At 42.7% G+C, this 21,629-nt stretch overlaps 1 protein-coding gene across 4 annotated transcripts in view; it reads left to right on the top strand.

Moving 5' to 3' along the window:
- The window catches only part of LOC102935944 (phospholysine phosphohistidine inorganic pyrophosphate phosphatase), a 163,676-nt gene that overhangs the window by 101,936 nt on the left and 40,111 nt on the right, over positions 1 to 21,629 (top strand). Inside the window, exon 7 of one of the 4 annotated variants that reach the window (XM_037905111.2) lies at positions 19,778 to 19,907. The exons of the other annotated variants lie outside the window; for them this stretch is intronic. Coding sequence (XP_037761039.1) covers positions 19,778 to 19,850 — 73 coding nt within the window. The 3' untranslated portion in view covers positions 19,851 to 19,907. Of the gene's footprint in view, positions 1 to 19,777; positions 19,908 to 21,629 lie in introns of those variants that run through there. 4 annotated transcript variants of the gene reach the window in all.

Below are 21,629 nucleotides of genomic sequence, written 5' to 3'. Positions count from 1 at the left end.
TTTTTATGACAGGAAGCCTACAGTTTAGGCTGGTTATAAGTGCCATCTCATTTGCTAGTTTAGTGGCTTTCATGACACCTCCGAACATAACCACAAGCTCTTCCTGAATTCATGCTTCTTCCTCGCTCACCAAGTGTCTCTTTGAACATTCATTACTACTACCCTAGTTCTCAGAAAGAGCGGTGCTGGTTTGTATGAAGTCCGGAAGGGAGTTGCATCGTCCCTTTGCTAGTACAGTTGTCTTTCCAGGGGAAGCTGCATTATTGAGTTGCTTCCTCAGACTGTGCACTAACAGGCCCTGTACCTTTATATTGAAATGTTTTACACATATAAAGTGCATGCTGTTTGACTCTACAAGTGTCTAGCTGTTGTAGGAACTGTCTGAGGTTTCCACCAGCAACACACACGCCTTTCCCCCACTCCACCCTCCCATACACACACACAGAAGGGAGAGAAAGAAGAAAGGCTTTGCATTGTGCCTTAAAGATGTGCAAACACAGGCACTATCAAATGGGTGGTGGAAATGAATTCCCCAGTTCAGACCCTTCCACTGAGAATGCCTTGCTCCCAGCCCCCAGTTAACTCCAGCAACTGTTAGTCTGGCTTTCAAAAGTTGGTTAAACTAGGTCACTTCCTTTCAGTGCTGCAAAGACTGTTAGAGCTGGCTGGAATCATGCACCATGCAGGCAACAGCTGCACATCCTTCTCATTGCTTTGCTAATGCACCTCAATCCTGACCTTCAATACTCCTGCTATTCTAGTCCTATCCCCTTCTGATCAGTGCTTTACTCTTCTCATCAGTATTTTACTCGTCTGATCAGAGCTATACTTAAGTGCTACTTATCTGTCAAATGCTAAATGCCTTCTCCCTATGGCGAGTGGCAAGACTAAATGCTATGCTCTCTATCACTATCTAAATACAGGGCAGGCTAATGAGGCGTTTCCTCCACTATATGGTGTATGGAGGAACCAACTGTTGAGCAGCAATCAGTACTGCTCCTATTTCAATCCTGTGCAAAAATGCATTTTTAATCAGTGCATCAGTTGATTCAGGAACATTAGCCTTCCTCATCCTTTCACTGACCTACTTTATTTTGAGGAAATCAAGGAAATCAGCACTCCTATATCAAGGTCACATGCGTATGGCATGAGAGTTACAGTCCAAATCAAATTCCAGCTCCTTTTTAAGAGCACCAGAAAATCTTACCTGGATATACCATTTTAAATAGTATCTTTTCAACTTCAATAGAAAATACTAACTAAATTCTGGAGGCCTTAGAGAAAACATCAATATTTTTTTAACAGTATGACCCTAAACAGCTCTTAAATGTCCTTCTGATTCCTAATACATAAACTAAGCATTTTTGCTTTAATTAGAACATGGTTGTAATCCATACTTTAGTTAAAATAATTCTGCTTATAAACCTAATACAATCAAAAGATCAATCAGTCATTAGTTAATTAAGCCCACTGCAATTAACATTTGCAGAAAACTTTTAATTACATGCATATCCTTTAGATAGGCCTTCACAGATGATAATGAGAGGGTTAAGGCTACGCTATCTTTATGCCACTTACTCATAAATCAGGTTATTACTATTGCTCCATAAGAGTCACAAGTTCATGATCAGTTGAATTCAGGTTGGTTAAGACACCTTCAAATGCAGCCTATACCAATGTGATGTGGTAAAAAAAGTAGAATGCAGCTAAGTGGCTAACATTTACAGCTGTCTGAGAGAGAAGGCTGCAAAGTAATAAAACTAATCATAATAATAAATATTTTGCACATATAGAACACTTTTTTTATCTGAGGCACTCAAATTGTTTTATAAAGATAAAAGTAATAATAATAATAAAATAAAAATAATTAGCCCTTGTGTCACACTTCTTATCAGTAGATCTCAAAGTGCTTTACAAAGGAAGTCAGTATCATAATTTCACAGATGGGGAAACTGAGGCCCAAAAAGGGATGTGTCTTGCCCTGTGTCACCCAGCAGACTAGTGACAGAGCCAGGATGAGTAGGTAAGATTATCCCTTTTTATTGACAGGAGAACTGGGTTACAGATGGGCTGGCTTTCATAGAGCAAGGTCAGTGGGTTCTGAAGTCCACCTCTACTTTTGCATGCCTACTTACTGCATGGATGTGTGTGAACAGAGGATTTGTTTGCACATGTAGCCAACTACAGGAGGTGCCGACCTAGCGATCTCTGTGTACAGATCCCTGATTTGGGCACCTACATGCAACAAGTAGACATGCAAGTGGGGCCTCCACTTTTCAAATACCAGGCCCAGAGAGGTGAAGTGACTTGGCCAAAGTCACACCATAATTTTCCCTTTCCCCTGCCGGTCATAAAGCCCTTTAGCTACGTGGATGATCAGCAACTCCTCTGTGACTAGGTGAATATGATTATCTCCCTTGCACATGTGGAGATATTGAATCCCAGAGGGATTAATGAGGTGTTTTACCTTCTCTATCCCTCCCACCTTTACAGTTCTGAACACTTGCTACGTAATTGGTTAGACTGAAGTATTTTCCTGGATGGGACTGCAGGAGCCTCTTTAGAATCTCACCTAGGAGCATAGCAGCTTTGCTGCATTTGGCCGGGGGAGATATGCATGCTGGTTCCAAGAAGGATGATAGAGGTCTAGGGCCAGGCTTAAACCCACTGGTATCTTCAGCTGTGCGCTCCCCACTTTCTGCTTACATCCCTCTCTGGTGCCTCTTCCTCAGTTGTGCCCTGCAGGCCGTGTGAGCTCCCCACTTTCTGCTTACATCCCTCTCTGGTGCCTCTTCCTCAGTTGTGCCCTGTGAGTTCTTCATCCCCGTATCTTCTCCACAGCTAAAAGGAGCTGCCAGTGTTTCCCTGAAATCCCCTTTCCCATTCTCCACTCCTCCTTGGTGTCGAAGCATAACCCACATTAGGAGAGCTTAGGCCTTTGTCCCCCCCTTTAGTGGTTGGTCCAAATAACAGATGGATGAGTCTGCTACAGCTGCCAGCTAGGGGACTTAGTCCTTTAGCTCAAACAGTGGAAGTTCATGAGTGTCTTGGGTTTAAACTGCATCAGCAGACCAAGTGGGGTTGATTACACTGTCATTTGCAAATAGGCAACCCCTGGCAACCCAGTCATCCGCAGCTTGCTTGTTGTTCCAGCTGTTGGGAACCAGGTTGGAGTGGTCAATGGGGGAAAAAAAAATACAAGGAGCATAATTTGTTACTGTGATTGCACTTACAGTCACAAAAACTGTGAAAAAAGTTATCGGAACACGCAGTTACCATGATAGTTGATAGCATGATATGTGCACTAGTGTATGTGCAGTTCTAAAAATCCACCCCTAAATGTTATGCGTAATGTCTTCCATCGCGTCAGTGGCAGACTGGATATAGTATTGTAGTACTGGTTGTTTTGTTGCAGTAGACGTTCCTTTTTAGCATTACAATAGAAGCCCTAAATGATTTTTCAAAATTGTGTTTGTCTACAAATAACAATTACTAGGTCTTTATACGTGGTAACTGAGTAAAGATGCTTTCCCATCCCGATGAAAAATCTGCATCCTTCCCTAAAGGGTCAGAATTCTATTCCTTTTTCCATATGTGGACTGCACAATTCACTGTAATTTCATTATCTTTGTGCACTCAGAGGTAAGCCACATGGCTCATCTGTAAGTGGAGAAGATAAGAGGCTCTACCAGCATGAATTTTTCCTAATAAGATTACACTATGATAATAGGCTACTAGAATAATTTAGCTCTTAATGATTTTGTTCTCTCTTGCTTTCAAATGATCAAGGGCAACATGCATTATAGGTGCAGAGGCATTTTTTAATTATGCAGTACTAAGTGTATTTTTTATATCATGACCTTAATTATTCAAAGGGGTAATACTTGCTCAGTGTAACCATTTTCAAAAGGGTGTGGGTGTGGGTGCATGTGCACATACAAAGAGTCTGTCTACACTGCAGTTGGAGCCCCAAAGCTGGCCTGTGTCAGCTAACTCAGGCTTGCAGGACATGGGCTGCAGGGCTGTTTAACTGCAGTGTAGACTTCTGGACTGGAGGACCCTCCCACCTCACAGGGTCCTAGAGCCCAGGCACTAGACGTATAGGCTCTTGGAGCTGCAGTGGCAACTTGGCTGTGGAGGAGGAGGGTTCCAACCACTTCACACCCAGGTGGAGATCCCAAGACCACAGCCTATGGAGTTGGGCTGCAGGTTGAGACCGGGATTTGGTTTTTAAAGGTCAATCCAAGTCATTAGAATAGGGTTAAGTGCTTGCATGTACCCTCAGGAGCAGGATATTTCTAGCCTGTGGTTTCGAGGCCTTCTTTCCCTCTGGCATTAATTGCCGTAGAGGAGCGCTTTGGCTTAATAAGCACATTCATCAGCTGCTCTTCTGGAATCCATTCAAGACTGAACTTTTATATAGGAACTGGCTTTTTATTCAGAATTTACAAGGTTTTATTCTTACAGCTAAATGAGATCCCAGAGGTCTTAAAAACCCAAATTAGATCCAACTTGAAAACAACTCTGGCTGCACACTCTCACATACTTTTTCAACAAATTAGGGGTCCTCTGCTAAATGTGATTTCAGAGGAGGCTTGGAAGGAATGCCCAGTTCTGTCTGTCTTCTTGGTCTTTCTTTGGGGTAGTTCCTGGTGCCTTTGCACTGGAAGGAACCATTACAATGAAAAAGGATTTAGCTTCACTTTTATGAATGTCCTAAACTATGATTAAGTGTGTTTCGTGTGGCCAGATTCTTATCCCCTTGTGTGTGGTGAGTAGCCCTTTCCTCTACAGGTAGTCTCTGTGAAGTGAATAAGGTATCATTCAGGGTGAGTAAAGGGGTCAGAATCTGGCCTTTCACTACAGTTCTTCCACTGTAACTATTAATTTGCACAGGGTACTGCAAGAATCCTTCACTTCTGGGACAGGCAGCTTGATCCCAGTATGATCCAAATGGTAATATTGCAGTGCGCACACACACATATCCACACACTGTATTGTGTTATGTTATCTGGTTGACTGCTGCATACTCCCCAGAGGTGGGTGCATTCCAGTAGTGCTGTATGTGTGTATATATTTAAATATTCAGTATAGATGAAATAACGTGTGTGGTAAAATACGTGTACTGAATGTGTTTCTCTGTGTGTGTCGGAATGCTAAAATACTTCCTTGAAATCAGGAGGAGTGTAGGATGCTAACGGGATGCAGGATTTGTCTCATTAGCAGTAAAATATTGCCTGAGGATTAAAACCTGTTTTGAGATTGTGCTGCTTCTGGCAATATCGCAGGAAGTGTTGTACCCCTCAGGCATTATTTTACTGGTATTGCCTTACCAGCCCACTGAGAGCTATGTAAACACCAACCCTGAAGTCGGGGTGGGGGAGAACCTGTTTTAGAGTTATCAGCCCCTCTCTCCCCTCCGCAGACAAAGCAGATGTTTCCAGACCAAAAAATCTATTGGAGAATTCAAATGTGGCTCAGCAGATTTTCCCCATAAAATTTAACTTTGGGCTTTGAACAAACACAACAATTTCCATCCCAGAGGAGAAACTTCTGAGAAAACAATGCATGCCTCAGGCTAGGGGCTGAGCAGAGGCTGCCTGCCTCAGCCTGAACTCCACAGTAATCATTCTAGTGATCACCTCTTTGAGTCTTCTCTGAGCCACTCCCTGGAAAGCAAACATTTTAATTGAAGCCAGATTACTAGTCTTGGGCTTTTAAAATAGAACTGTTGCTAAAATGTCCGCTAGCCAATATCAAGGTTAATTTATGTAAAGATAGAAGAAACGTTTTTATATGGTAGCCAGATGTTATTGGAAAAGACAAAAATTATTAGACCTTCCCTTAATCCTGATTAAACTGGCAGTTGGAAAATATTGATCAGTGTGTTCTCAGCAAACTATCCATCTCTAATTCACTCAGTAAACAAGTTCTGTACTCCAGGGTTACATTAAACCCTTGAACACCTGGGAATAGTCGAGGCTCAGTCCCATGGATTATACACCTGTGTTAAATACTGCTGTATCATAAAGGATCTGCCAGAAGTGGCACCATCCTAGTATGCCAGTTTTCCAGTCTACAAAAGATAGGTAATACAGAGAAGGAAGCATGATCCAGGCAGGAGCCTGGGTTCAATTCCCTGCTCTGTGCAGACTCCCTGTGACCTTGGGTAATTCACTTAGCCTCTTTGTGCCTCAGTTCCCCCTCTGTAAAAGAGGGGAATAGCACTGCTCTTTCTCACAGGGATGCTGTGTGGATAAATACCTTCAAGACTGTGAGGTGCTCAGTTCTATGGTGATAGGGGCCATATAAGTACAATAGATAGATATTGTCTGCAGTGCGAATAACTAAATTAATGAGATGGTGCTAAGTCTTATTTAGGACACTTTTTGGTACTTTAAAGTAAGTGCATTTCCAGTTTCTAGGCAGAACATAGAGTATTGGAATCTCTTTCTGCCCAAGTAGGTCAGTGATCCTAGGAAATTACCACACTTCCAGCTGCATAAGCAGCTAATAAACGTTAGATTTGAAACAGATCAGGCTGCTTTTCATATAATACTAGTAATAAAGGCTACATTTAGAAAGCCGTCCTGTGTACAGTAGTTTAGGTATGACTGATGTTAAAGCTTATTCAAAGCACTGCAGCTAAACTAAGAGCGATTCTTTAGTTGCAAATGTCACATGTTCAGGGCTTTGCCTCATAAATTTAAAAAGAAATCACTGGAGAGTAAATGCAAACTTTTAAATATATCTCTGTATTTAGTACTTGTGAATCAGAGAAAACACAAAACTTGCTCCAATACTCTCTACAGCAGGGGTAGGCAACCTATGGCACGCGTGCCGAAGGCGGCACGCAAGCTGATTTTCAGTGGCACTCACGCTGCCTTGGTCCTGTCCACCGGTCCCGGGGGCTCCGCTGCTGGCCTGGGGTAACCGGCCGCCGGCCCGTTGCCAGCTGGGGTTCTGTCCGTCAGCCCTGCTCAACCCGCTGCCAGCCCCGGGTCGGTTCTGTCCGCCAGCCCCACTCAGCCCGCTGCCGGCCCTGGGTCCCGGCCACCAGTCCGGGGGGCTCTGCTGCTGGGCTGGGATCCTGACTGCCGACCCGGGGCTCTGCAGCCACCCCCAGCTGTGGCCCAGTGACCCCAGCCTGGGGCAGTGAGGGATGCAGACAGGGGCAAGAGGGGGCACAGCTCAGCACCCCCACCTTAAAAATTGTTCCAGCGCCACTGTGCTGGGATATTTTTAAGTCCTGATTTGCTGCTTACATCACTATCACGCCACGTGGAACAGGGCACGGCATTTGACATTGAGATTAGAATGTACATGCAAGAACTGGAATCAGAATTTTCTGACAGATTTCAAGATTTCCAGTGATTTGGCCCAATGCTTTCGTTTCTAATTAAACCTGAAAAGTTCAACAAAAGCGACTTGGATTTGTCTGTATTTCAGTGGATGGGTGTTGAAGATTTTGAAATGCAGCTCGTTCAGTTAAAAAGCTCAGAATTGTGGGCATCAAAGTTTGGAGATCTGCAGAGTGCACTTGAAGCTACTGACAGAGATCATGGGGCCTCTGTTCTGACCTGCTGGACATCCCTGCCAGTGAAATTTAACTGTTTGAAGAAAATTGCATTTGCAGTGCTTTCAGCATTTGGATCCATATACCTGTGTGAACAGATATTTTCACGCATGAAATCTGTCCTCTGTCTCTCTCGGAGCCGGTTAACAACTGATCACTCAGAAGCTTGTGTGCAGCTTAAAGTATACAAATATGTGCCAGACATTGGAAAACTCAGCAAAGAAAAGCAAGGGCAAGGATCACACTAAACTGATAAGATCTGCATTTTAATTTAATTTTAAATGAAGCTTCTTAAACATTTTAAAAACGTTATTTACTTTACATACAATAGTTTAATTATATATTGTAGACTTATAGAAAGAGACCTTCTAAAAACGTTAAAATGTATTACTGGCATGCGAAACCTTAAATTAGAGTGAATAAACGAAGACTCGGCACACCACCTCTGAAAGGTTGCCGACCCCTGCTCTATATGATCCCACTTATGTAGGGCAGGAGAACTGCCAGGGGAATGGCTAGAGAGACAAGGTGGGTGAAGTAATATCTTTCATTGGGGATATTGGCTGTTTACTGGGGGACGGCTGTTCTCTCAGAACTGGCAGTGAGGTAGGTCTAGTTGAGGGTTGAAGTAGAACACTCTGCCTTAGGCCTGGTCCACACCTAAAAATTAGGTTAATCTAGCTATTGCTCAGGCCTGTGAAACATTTCATGCCCTGTGCAACATAGGTAGGTCAGCCTAACCCTCATTGTAGGCGCAGCCAGATCGACTGAAGAATTCTTCCGTCAACCTTGCGACCACCTCTCAAGGAGGTGGGTTTACTATGGCAAAAGAAAAACACCTTCCGTCACTGTAGTGTCGACACTACAGTGCCACAGAATTCTTCTGTTGACCTAGCTGTGTCTACAGTTGGGGTTAGGTCAAACTAAGTTTAAGTATAGACCAGGCCTTAGAGTCATGATCAACTTCTGCATGAGCAGACTGTCTCTGTCTAGCCTAAAGTCTCAAACAGATTGCCCCCCATCCCCCAAAAAAGTCTGCAGGACTCCCTGAACAAAGCTCCCAGACTTTTTCTGCACATTATGTGACACGCTGTCACGTATTGCACTGTATAATCCTGAACATTAATAAGAAAATTGATTTATAATAAATAACTAATAACTAATTTATAGTTAGCTTTTGTTTGAGAGAAATCTAGAGCCTCATCCAAAGCCTACTGAAGTCAAAGGAAAGCCTCCCATTGATTTCAATGGGCTTTGGATTAGGCCCCAGTTTTGCTGATGTTTAAGAATCCTGCCTGCCTGCATTACTGCTGGTGGTTTTCACACATTTTTCCCCTTGATGTGTACATTCTCTGGACAGATGGCTGGTGTGAAACATCCTAATGTGCCAGGCCCACCTGTTTTATCATGTTCTATCACTTAAAGTAATAAACTATAAAGCAATTTCCAGGCAGCAGAAAGGAGGAGGTTGCTCAGCTCTCCTGACGTCCCAGCTCAAGTGTTTTATTATCCTCACCGAACACATGTTCCATATTAGACACCATGCATTCTTAATGCAAACACTGCCAGGGTGTTTCCAAACAAAACAAATTGCTCTGCATTAGTCTTGCCTTAAATATTGATAAGGCCCTTGCATTTGGTGAAACCCTAGTTGTTGTTGTTGGGTTTTGTTTGTTTTTGTCTTCAATGCCCAGGTTAGCATTGAGCAGGACTAAAAAATACTTGCTACTTTCTTCAGCCTTTGAAGAAGTAAGTCGTACAGTTAAGAGTTGACCTGCATCAACTCAACTAAGCAGGGGAACAGCACTCTGGAAGGAGCCCTGTGTGTTGTGTAGCTTCTGATTTATGAGCCAAGTTGTTTGTAAGCAATATATCATTTGCTTTCCAAACCAGTCTTCAAAGGGTTGTGGGTTTTTTTGTTTGTTTGCTTGGAAAGGGTATTATTTTTACATTGCTGGACTTCCTGCCAGGATGATTACTTTGGCATTTTAGCCTTTTCACAGAGCAGTAAAGAGGGGGCTGGGTGACTGAAGGGGCTGGTAATAGAATAATTTTAATAATAGTAATAACCTTTGGTGCTTCTAGTGTCTCTCATGCAAGGATCTCAAATAGCTTTACAAGCAGAAGGGTCAAATTCACCCCTCTACAGAAGACCTATGCACCTCTGAAGTCCCATTTAAGCCCTCAAAATAGGCAGTAAGTGGTGTTTAGCACTTGTGACATCCCTCTGCTGGGGTACATTTCACCCATTAATGAAGGAACTCTCATGACATCTGCATGAAGTAGTGTCAGCTCTGGATCTCATTCTTCCTTCTTCTTATGGCTAACTGGCTTTCCTGATGCCCTGATTAGATCTGAGCACGCGTGTATCGTATGTGTCATGTCAACCAGGACATTTTAACACTCCTGCATTTGTATTTGTTTGCACCCACACACACCCACTTGTAGGCTGACTCATACTAGTTTTTAGTAGAACGCAGGTTGCTCCATGTCCTGCACATCCCAGCATCTCACAGTTCACACAACTAACTTTCTCACGTGCATTCACATATGTTTTCATCACCCTCATGCTGACTCATGCAAACAGTTAACACTAACGTGATTCATGACAGCACCCTCATTTAGTCCCTGCTGAGTGCAGTCAGAACTGGGGGGCACTGCAGAGAGGGTTGCCCCCAGTGAATGCTCCAGGAGAGGTACTGCTTCCTGTTCTGCAATCTGTCTCTCACAAGAGGTCTGAAGGCTCCCCTCCTGGGGAACTTTCACTACTGTAGTGACTTATGACATATCTATACTTGGCAGAAGTTCTTCTAGGGAAGTACAACTCCTGTAGTTCCAGTGCATTAAGCAATTTGTTACATTTCTAGAGCAAGTATCCTTTCTCCTCCCTGTCACTGAGACAGCATATTTCCTCCAGGTAATATTGTAATATCTAGCTCCCATATAATGTTTTTCAGTAGAAAGGAGGTCAGTATCCCCATTTTACAGATGGAAAAATTGAGGCACAGGGAAGCGAAGTGGCTTGCCCAAGATCACCCGGCAGGCCAGTGGCAAACCCAGATCTCTTGAGTCTCAATCCAGTGCCTACCTACTAGGCTGCACTGCCTGCCCTCTCACTGCTTACCTCTTTCAAGTGTCTTGGGTATCACCAGATATTGTGATCCACATGGGGCAGATAGAGCGCAACCTTTTGGTGCATGCTGCAGTTCACCCCTCTGTAGTCCTCACTGCAGCACGGTCAGTGCTGCTACTCTCAGCAACAGACAATGTTGCTTTTCAGTTCTAAGTCACTAGTTCAAATCCATGCTCATTCAGGCCCCGATCCTGCAAGCTGCTGAACATCTGCAGGGTGCTGATCTCTAGGTGCTCAATAGCTGGCAGGGCCAGGCCCCAGCTCGGTAGTGACCAAACACACTTACTCTCTGTTGATCATTGAGTTTGGTGGAGTCAGACCATTTCCTCTGGATATGTGCCCCAGTCACAGAAACCACCGCTCTACTGGCAAGGTTAAGATGCTAATACTGCCATTCCCCATGCTATATGATGCGTCTTCCGCAGACAATATTCAAGATACTTTAAATGGAGCTTTCTTGATGTTAGCTTTTAGTTGAAGGGTTAATCTATTTTATTTGCAAGCCACTTCATTTTCAACAATGCTATTTATTGACCACAGTGTTTTCCCACTTAGCCATATTCTGTCAAGTGGAATAAAAATGACCTTACTGGGTTTGTTATGACAGCGAGCCAGAACATATACCTCCACTTTAATGGTATATTGTCACTCATCGTCACCCTTAAAGTGTGCTGCCTTGCTGATTAACAAGATTTTAGGTGTTAATCCAAGTCAGATCTTGGCACCTCCTGCCATCTCCTTTGTGCTGATCTGGTGGCCTGAATATTCCTCTTGCTCTGTGCCCCCTGTCCCTGGCTTCCCCAGCATGGAGGGTGTTCCAGGAGAAGGGGCTATGTAGCCAGAACATCTCTGCACTCTGGCAATACAGAACAACTCCTAGTAGGCCCCAACTGCTCCAACTGCTCAGGCACACTTGAATGAAAGAGAAGACTCCTGTGCTCTCGGTCACTAGGAGCTCTGCTTGTGAGGCATTAGTTATCTGCGAGGCTGGCATTCTGATCCTACTTGACTAGGCTGAAGATCTCCCACATCCCTGTACCTTCTCCATCCTTCGGGCTGCAGCTAGTGTTACCATACAGTTAGCACTCCTCATTCAGTTAAACTGAATCCCTGTTGCAAGCCACATATGGAGAACACTCGAGTGCAAATAACTATTCTACTCAAAAGCAAGAAGAACAGAAAACTCACCTGGCTTCACACTGGCAGATTTTAGGGATGACTTCTTCTTTCTCCAGCTATGAGATGAGCCTTTCTTATAGGAGCACCATCTCATTCTTACCCGCTTCAGTATAGCAAACCTACCCCCTCTTCCATGGGTGCTGAGGGACATCAGGCTAAAGAACCCACAAAGAGAGGAGGAATGGGTTTGAAATAGTGAGCATCACTTGCCTGGAGAGTTCTTCAAGGCCTCATGATCTTACATAAGCCAGGGCTGGGCAGAGATGGAAGGGGGTCAGAAAATCATCTGTTGCACAGAACCCCTGGTCCTGCTACCCCACCTCAGCTTCACCAGGGAGGGGAGGGGACGGTCATAAAAACTATTTGAGCCACCAGACTAGAGCAGCCTCCATGAAGCAGCCCCATCCCACTGTACAGCCAGTGGGGAACAGTCTTCATCCCCGGTGCCCAGCCAACATACTCGAGCAGACCACTGGATTTATGTTTCCTAGCATGCAGTTCACAACAACCAGACATTACAAGGCAGTGAATCAGGAGGGTCTATTTCATGTTAAACTGAGTTTCGGTATCCTCCAAGTTCACTGTAAGCAGGCTCTCTTGCATTTGTTTTCCATATTTGGTGTGTCATTTAGACAGACCAATGAATAGGCAGATTGGCGGGTATTATTAAATGCTGCAGCCTGATCTGTGTGAGATTATTTTTCTCTGGCTCTTTTGATTCCTAAGAGCATGTGCCAGAGGCCCCTCATTGTTCAGTTATTTATTTACAGTATCTTCTCAACTCTGATGGAGAATCTGTTTCTACATCTCATGGAACTGTAGACCTGGAATGTTTCTTGCGCCGATTGGTGGGTTCGTTGATAGTGAAAGAGACCTAACACTACTGAGGGTAGAAGGTGAATTATGGCGAATGATTCTGTTAGATAATAAATAGGCAGCTACATCTGTTTCATAAGTCAGTGCATTATTTCTGTTTGCTGTACTCTTTTGTAACATAATTGACACTAGTGATCTCCATTCTGCCTTGGGCAACACATGTTTCATAGCAATTAACAGAAAGCAGCCTTGTCTTTGTTGTATATACTGTGCATGCTTTACCCCCTTTCTCTTCCTCCAGACTCTGTGAGACTGATGTAAGGACAGAGAATGTTCAGCAGAAAGGACTATTCGAAATGTAGCCCAGATGATGATGGTGAATAATTTATTTTAACTGAAAGCTTGAACATTAGCTGAAGTTAAGACACAGTTTTAACTCTTTACAAGGTAGTCATTTGTGGTGATTCATTTATTAAGACAACTAAAGCAGTGGTCTGTCTAAGCAGCCAGCAGATATCCATTAGCAGCAAAACTGACCATCTACAGAATAATAATCCTAACGCTTCATAGCAATATTCTGAATTACTGCTGAGCTATGATAATGACGTCCAAGTGGGACAAAGGTAAATTTTGGTCTAAAATGAGCAACATAGTTAGATAAAAATATTTAGCACTTATGTAGCAATTTTCATTCATAAATCCCTAAGTGCTTTACAAAGTCAAGTAGTGTCTCATTTGACACTCTGTGAAACTGAGTTATAGAATAGCTGATTTGTACCCAGTCGCAGTCAGTCAGTAGTAGAGCCAAGGGTAAAAAACAGATCTTCTGACTCTAAGTCTAATACTCTATCCACTGGGCTGCCCTGTCTGTGTCAATACAGCGGTTAGATGCCAATCGTAGGCCGATCATGTCAGGGACAGTTTGATGACCGTTCTGACTTCCCCTTTCCGTACACCTTTAAATTAAACTTTTTGTGACAGAAGAGGATAAGATACACTCATATGCAAACAAACAAATCTGCATTGAGTCTGGCGGTAGTGCAGGAAAGAGTAAGCTTTCAGGTATAGCCCAGAGTCTAAGGCTTTGTCAGTTTTATTCTTGGCAGCAGTGTTAAAAATGTCAAGACCATTTTTGTGATGATTATCTAAGACCCCTTTTCCTTCCTGCTTTGTTTATATAGGAAACATATACACACAGGACTAAATTCTGCTTTCAGCTGCAATGATTAAGTTCTCACAGAAGTCAAAGGGAATTCCTCCCAAGTAGCAGAAATCAGAATTTGGCCCATATACTGTGTACTGTAGACAAATATGCTAATTTCATTGTTGTATCCATACCGCACGGTCCCTGAATTATTATTGCTCTTTCCTTTTATTGCAGTGGTTCTTACAGGCCCCAGCCAAAATTGTTAGGCACTGTACGTGAAGAACTTAAAATCTAAATAGATAAACAAACAAAGTGTGAGAGAAAAGAATCATCTGTTGTCCCTGTTTTACAGATGGGGACCTGACACTGTTGAAGTCAGTGCTAAAACTCCCAGTGTCTTCAATAGGACAAGGAGTTCATCCAGAGAGATTAAGTAACTTGCCCAAAGTCACACAGGAAATCTGTGGCAGAGGCAGCCCTTTGTTTCCCTGGATTTGTCTCTGTGTATCTGTCAAAACCTGAAGATCCCACCAATTCTACCTGCTTCATACCATTATTCTCAAGGCCAAATGTCACAGCAACACTCTTCTTGTCTTCTAACTGGGTGAGTCTCCACTGGAACTCACCATAGCTAGCTTCTCAAGCTACTAGAGTAGCTTCTGTTCAAAGTTGTGAGGTGCTACCTTCCCCACAGGACTGAGCATGTTCTTGCGTCAGTGCTCCCTGCCCACAATGGCCTGGGGAGATATAGCAAACTTTTTTTAAAAAAGCAAACTGTTAACCAGATGGAATGTCCCCTTGTGGTTTCCAATGCCAGTCTCCTTGTCCAGCCAGTCCCAGTCTCTTCCCCTGCCCCAACTCCATGAGCAGTTACAGTATTTCCCCCACAGCTGGCTCCTACTCACTCCCACGAACCCACCTTCATTTCTCTCAGTGGCTTCCAGTCCCTGTTTTCTTGCCTATCAGTCCCAGCCTTCCTTCCCCACCCCTGCTTTCCAGTCTCGGTCTCCTTGACCAGCCAGTCACCGCCATTCCTCCCAACCAGCTTCCAGTCCCAGGCTCTTTGACCAGTCAGCTCCCAGTGTCCTGCTACTCCCAGTCAAGTTTCTCTACCCCCACACTCCAGTCCCAGTTTCACTAGGCTTTTTCTCCCAATCTTCTCCTTTCCCTCCCTCCCGATCTGTCTCTTGTCCCCTCTGCTTTCAGATCAGATGTCTTGTTCTTGTATGCTGCCTGGGTGTTTGCCTGGGGGGCAGGTCATTGAGAGCACAGGAGAGACAGGCTCAGTTTCTGTGCCCAGCCCCAGCCTGGCCCACAATAGCCAGTACAGGGAAAGTCCAGCTTCCCCCTTTTAGCCCTGGACTGGAACCTAGTGCATGTTCAGTCTGGTCAGCAGTAGGATCTGTGAGGGGATGGAGCCTCAATTATGACAGAATCTTGGGAGATTTTAGCTGCTAAACTGTAAGTCTCTTCTGAGCATGTGCAAACTGAGATTTTTTTCAATGGCTTATAATTTGGCTAAATTTGGATGGATTTTCACAGGAACAGCAAAAGATACATCCCTAAAATAAAGAAACATCCGGGCCAAATTTCATGTTCCTCCTTCAGAGCCTGGGGTCACTAGCATTTCTTAAAGAGAAGGTTATCAGGATTTTTTAACATGGGCAACACAACATATTTTTTCCTAGCCTTGTTCTTGGAAACAGCTAAACCAAAAAATCAGCCTCATTCAGACACCCGGCATGGAAAATTTCTGCATGGTTGCATCTAAAGAGCTGCATGGTTATATGCATGGTTGCATCTAAAGAGCTGCATGGTTATGTGCATGGTTGCATATGGTTATGTGCATGGTTGCATCTGAAGAAGTGGGGGTTTTTACCCCCGAAAGCTTATGCCCAAATAAATCTGTTAGTCTGTAAGGTGCCACTGGACTCCTCATTGTTTTTGCATGGTTATATTTTGGCAAAGTTGTAAGCAATTGTAAATATTATATTCCCTATAATGGAAAGCGTCTGGCAACCTTAACAGTAGACAGTTCAGCCAGCCACACCTAGGAAAATCTGTTGTTTTGCAAGAAACCAGAGGCATCGAAAAGAAAACGAGAGTTTTGTCTTGGGAGATTAAAATAGTCATCGATTTGTGCCAAAAAAGAGCTTAGAAGATCCACAAGCCATGGAATCAGCTGAAGTCAGATAGCTTGAGGGAAACCATGATGCTAATGATCGCAGCAATATTAATACTTCTCTACATAAATAAATAGCAAGAAACTACAGTAAAAGTTAATTATAGAGATGGGAACCAGCAGGAAAGACAAGCTAGAGTCATTGGGTTAAATCTAGCTGTGGTATAACTCCATTGACTACAAAGGCAATAAAATTTGGAACAGGAATAAATTTGTTCTATTGAGATGAATTGTCTTCCTCTTTTATATATCGTTTAAAGGGGAAAGATCTTAATGTGAAATCTGTTCATATAGAAGGAAACAGCCATCCATAATTAACATATATGCTCCCTCTGTGTGTGCATGTAATCATGACAGTGTTTTCAGGATCTTATTTACAACAGCCCAATATCTGTTGGAGAATAAATTCCTTGTTTATTTTATATTAGCAATTCCAGTACGTAATAAAGATATAATACAGCAGTTACTGTATTACTTGTTTCTCCACTCCATTTCTTTGGATTAATAACTAAATTCCAGATTTTTAAATCAGTGATACTTGCATGCCAAAATATTACTTCACGTTTCTTGGTGATGTGATTCTACAAATGTGAACAAGCCAAGTAAGAAAACTAGGGGTCACCACTGGAGCCATTTTGATCCAAATTGTGTGTCCATGCACTAAGTTAATGCCTCGAAGATGCACACAGCAATAGTAACATTATGACTGTCTATGAAAATCTAGGGTCAGATCCTGCAGTCCCTCCTGGGCCAAATCCTCAAGTCCTTCCCTAGCTTTCACTCAATTCTTGCTCAACATTATCAACCAAGGGAGGAAGCTGAACTATAGGAGCTATCACGGGGTAACATCTGAATAAGGACTTCAATATTTGGCCCATTGACTTTCATGTGAGGGTAGCCCGAATAAGGAATAAAGGACTGAACTCTTAGGTGGATAAAAATACAGCAATTCACTGCAGAATGCCTTAGTGTTCCAGGTCGTTGGTGAGAATGTTCCAATTTGTGCTTCTAGCTCTGGTTAAGTGACTGTTGCAGATATTTTTCAGTCATGGTAATATAAACAAAAGAGCTTGTTTAATGGTAGAGTAACACTTAAAAAAAAAAAAATTAGTCCTAACAGAGATTAGCCATTTCCATATTCCCTGCAGTGTTTAGACATGGTTTTCACAATCATTTTGTTCTCTGCGTTCCCGTGTTTTGCCTGGTAGCTTCCAAGGATCACATCATACGTGATTTTGTTACTTTATATATTATGTACATATTCAAAAAATGATTGACTATGTAAAGGTGAAGTCTAGGTTGCAACCAGAAAATAAATAGTGTAAAGTCAGTAGAAAAGGGGTACTACAGTGTGTAGTAAAAGAGGTAGCAATGACCCTGATGAAGTCAGTGAATGATGTTCAAGAGAAACTGCGATGAGCTGTCCTAAATGGAAATTGGATCTTCATGTTTGATTTTAAATCTTGATGCGAGAATGTATGTGAAATATGAGTATATACACATGCATCAGACTGGCTCTCTCAGTTCCTTATTATCATCTTTACAACACTACAGACAGGCTCACAGACACATTAAAACATTAGAAACAGAAAAATGGCACCTTCTTATGATCTATTCCCTATGCGCAACAGCCTGGGATCTGTCCTGCTTGTTGAACTCATGTTGGTGTCAGGTGGGAAAGTCATGGGATTTGTCCTCTGAAATAACGTATACACTTGAAAATCCCACTTATCAACTGGATTCTGCACAAGGACTGAGAGGAGATCATAGCTCTCTGTGTCACAAGTACTCATGTTACTAACAGACACCAGGTTTTACTCCTTAGCACTGCTGAGCCAGGGAAAGCTCTGGGAAAGTGAGCCTCATTCTGTCCTGACTTATGCATTGTCAGCTGAGGTCTGATTGCAGAATCTTTGTTACTAGTGATGGTGCACAAAACAGACTGATTTTCACAGGCCAGGCTGAGTTTCCATCGCTAGAAAAACAATCAGCTTCTGACATATGGCCTGATTCTGCCTGATTTGGAAATCTTGGAGAGAGGAAACCTGGAACCCCCACCACCACTCAGGTTCCAGAAATTTTCTCCTAGAGATGGTGCTGCCTACAGCACAGATTTAAAAAGCCCCATTATTATAGAGTATGCTCTGACGCGTTTTAATCAAGCCCAGGTGACTCCAAGATTTCCATCTGTTTCTCATTTACTGAAGAATATTATTACCGTAGGGAACATAAATATCATCAATAATAATGTTGCCTTTTGGGAAACACAGAATTCAGACAGTTTTGTTTAAAATATTAAATCACTGAAAATACTGAACTTGGGTTCAATCATTGCAAAGTCAGGAACCAGCCAATCAAATTCTCATAGAATCTGGCCGGCTCCTCAGCGGTTATAAATCAGCACAGCACCTCCCCTGGGCTGGTGTAAATTGATATATTATTATTTATTAGTATTGCTGTAGCACCGAGGAGCCCTAGTCATGGACCAGAACCCCTTTGTGTTAGGTGCTGTGCAAATGTAGAACGAGATGATCTCTGCCCAAAAGATCTTACAGTCATAGCTGTCTGCCCTCAACCAGCATAAATCAACCTAGCTACATAGATTTATATCCACTGAGGATGTGGCCATTTGTTTTCAATTTTAGTGTTTGCCGAGGGAGGTGAGGTTGCTAAGTGGAACATGAACTGATGAAACCTACCCAGGCATTTAGAACCTGTATCTGATCTTAATGTGTGCAAAATTTGCATGCTTAAAAATAATAAAGCAACCACGATGTCAAGGGTGATCGGCCTAAGGGCTGGAAAAAGTCATAACAAGAGGAAGACCACAGGTCTTCAGCAGGGTGCCCTATGAAGTAGAAAAGCTAGTCTACTACGGAAGCACCGAGATGCAATCTGAGGAGCAGCCAGGAGAGGGAGGACATATTCAAACAGGTTTCAGAGTAACAGCCATGTTAGTCTGTATTCGCAAAAAGAAAAGGAGCACTTGTGGCACCTTAGAGACTAACCAATTTATTTGAGCATAAGCTTTCGTGAGCTACAGCTCACAGTGATCTGTAGCTCACGAAAGCTTATGCTCAAATAAATTGGTTAGTCTCTAAGGTGCCACAAGTGCTCCTTTTCTTTTTGCATATTCAAACAGTTCTTCACCTCCTGTATTCCACTGCTCCCCATTCTTGGGACCATCAAACCCCTTTCCCAGCAGCCCTTCATCAAAGGAAGGTCAACCCAGGTGGTGGGAAAATAAATAGGCTTGACACCTTGTTCTCTAGGCCAATTGCCTTTGTTCATATAAACGCTTGGGGGGGGGGGGGGTATGGGCCACCTACTCTACCACTAGTGTTGTGGGGAGCTTCCTCTTTTCTGACTGACACTGTGTTGTGGAAAGGTCTCTTTTCTCCCTCAATTACTATAACATCACGGTGGCCCCCTTCCTTCTCCCTCCAAGTGTTGTGTAGTGAGATGTCACCAAGTACTAGTTGCTATGGGGTTTCTTTCCTTCCTTGCTCAAGTATCTGATGGCCCTCCTTTCTTCTCCCTCAGTGCTGTAATGTTGTGGGCCTTCTTGCCCCCATTACTGTGTTTTTTGTGAGGTCTCCTTCCTTCCCTGGATCCAACACTATTGTGTGGCGAAGTCTGCTTTAACCCTTCCCCACTTCACACACACATTGTTATTCTGTTATGCACTTTCCTCCTTCCCCTCCCTATTGCTGTTGTGTATTGTGGGCTTCTTCTTTTCCAAAGGTCCTCTTCCTTCATCTCCCTGGCTGACCTCTGGAATGGTGACGCCCTCCAGGCCTCATCCCTGCTGGACTGATGTTCGTACCCTTCCTCACAGAACATTTATTATTCACGCAGAAGAGTTTTCTTACATGTACCTCAGCTTTAATGCAGTTTGTATGTTGTTATTCAGTTTTGCATATTGTTCTGAGTTCTGTGTTCTTTAAACAAATACATTCTTGCAAAAACATTTGTAAAAGATTATATTATTTACCGCTCTTGTAGGAATGTATCAGTGGGTGGCATAATAATAGTAATATAATAACAAGAATCACTTCCCACACTGTTGAAATGCAGCCAGCTCTGGTGCTGTCTAGTAGTTCACATTAACACTACATAATCATATGGATTGACAGTGAAAAAGAGAACTTTATCCAGTTGACTTGCAGAGGGAATGTAATAGAATAAGCAAGCAGGTTATTTTTGTAATAATTATTTCATAAATTGGTTGCACAGTACTTTTCATCTAAAAAGCTCCAAAACCATTTTACAAGCTTTGCATTTAAGGTCACTTCATCCCTCACTGAAATGCAGCTACCTCTAAGGTAGAATGTAGCGACTTTTGCAATGCTGCATAACAACAATATACAACTGTTTAGGCCCATAAGTGAAATTGCAGGGGTTATAAAATGATCATGCCCATACATTCCAGCTGTTAACCATATGATCAGAGTCATTCCCTTCAGCCATATTTAAATCTTCCCTCTCCTAAGCACCACCTACATCGGTCTACCCCTGAAAGTTAGATTTTTTTCCCTTGCTGAATTACATGTACAATGCACACCTTGTGCTGTGAGTAAAAGATCTATTGGAAAAACATTACCCAACTTAGCAAGTACATGCCTAGGATTAGGCACCATAATGAATGTAAGCACTAAAAAGTGTCTCAGACCACTATATTGTACCATAATTGTGTCCTATTTCCTTTATTCTTATTTGGGAAGATGGACATTAAATCCAATGTGGAGTGCGTTTTGTTCTACTTCCCTGAGCTAAAAAAAGAAGAAGGATAAATAGAGACAAGTCCTTTACTGAAATGTTATAAAAATATTTCAAAGTGTGCCAGAGCTAAATATCAGTCTTTAGTGGTACTGAACGTGCCAGGAAATGCTGCTTTAGTGACCCCACCAGCATATGTGCAGAAGTGGCAGGTCTGGAAGTAAGTCAGTTTTTAAAAAGAGAAACTATAAGGAAGATGTGCATTCTGACTTTTTTGAACGATGAATACCTAACGTTACATTTTGCTTGTAAGAAGCATTCAGATGTATGTTGTCTTTCAGAGAATGATCACGTTACACGCCTTGAGCTTTGCCATAGTAGCAGAGGAAGGGAGAGTACAAAGGTTATGGAAAACAAAACATTAATTTTCTTGACCAGCTGTGTTACAAGCAAAGTTAAGCTTATTTATAACCATGGCATACTGTTCATAAATCAAGCCTGCTATCCAGCAATGCATTTAATGAGAGCTATTAAATTATTTCATGATGTACTCATCATTACCATCTGATAAAAAACAGAACTCCCTCCCAGGACCTGGACTTCCAATTGCAGCTTTATATTTGTGGAAGGAGGTGGAGGGGAAACAACTCCTAGATATTGTCAAGTATGTTCAAAGGTCTGTAAACAGAACACTATGTATGGGAGAAGTGATAGTCCTGGTAGAATCAGGCTTGAATTTTTTCAGCTTTCAGTGAGAATGATGGGTCAGTAAAATGAATAGGTATTTGGTTTTATATAATCCCTTTCATATTGAAAATGCCTGATTCTTATCTCACTTTCAGCAGTATAAATCAGGAGGGACTCTGCTGAGGTCAGT

This window comes from Chelonia mydas, chromosome 7, assembly GCF_015237465.2.
Source record: "Chelonia mydas isolate rCheMyd1 chromosome 7, rCheMyd1.pri.v2, whole genome shotgun sequence".
Taxonomy (NCBI): domain Eukaryota; kingdom Metazoa; phylum Chordata; order Testudines; family Cheloniidae; genus Chelonia; species Chelonia mydas.
Note: the sequence above shows the minus strand (reverse complement) of the source record. Positions and strands in the feature narration are given on the sequence as shown.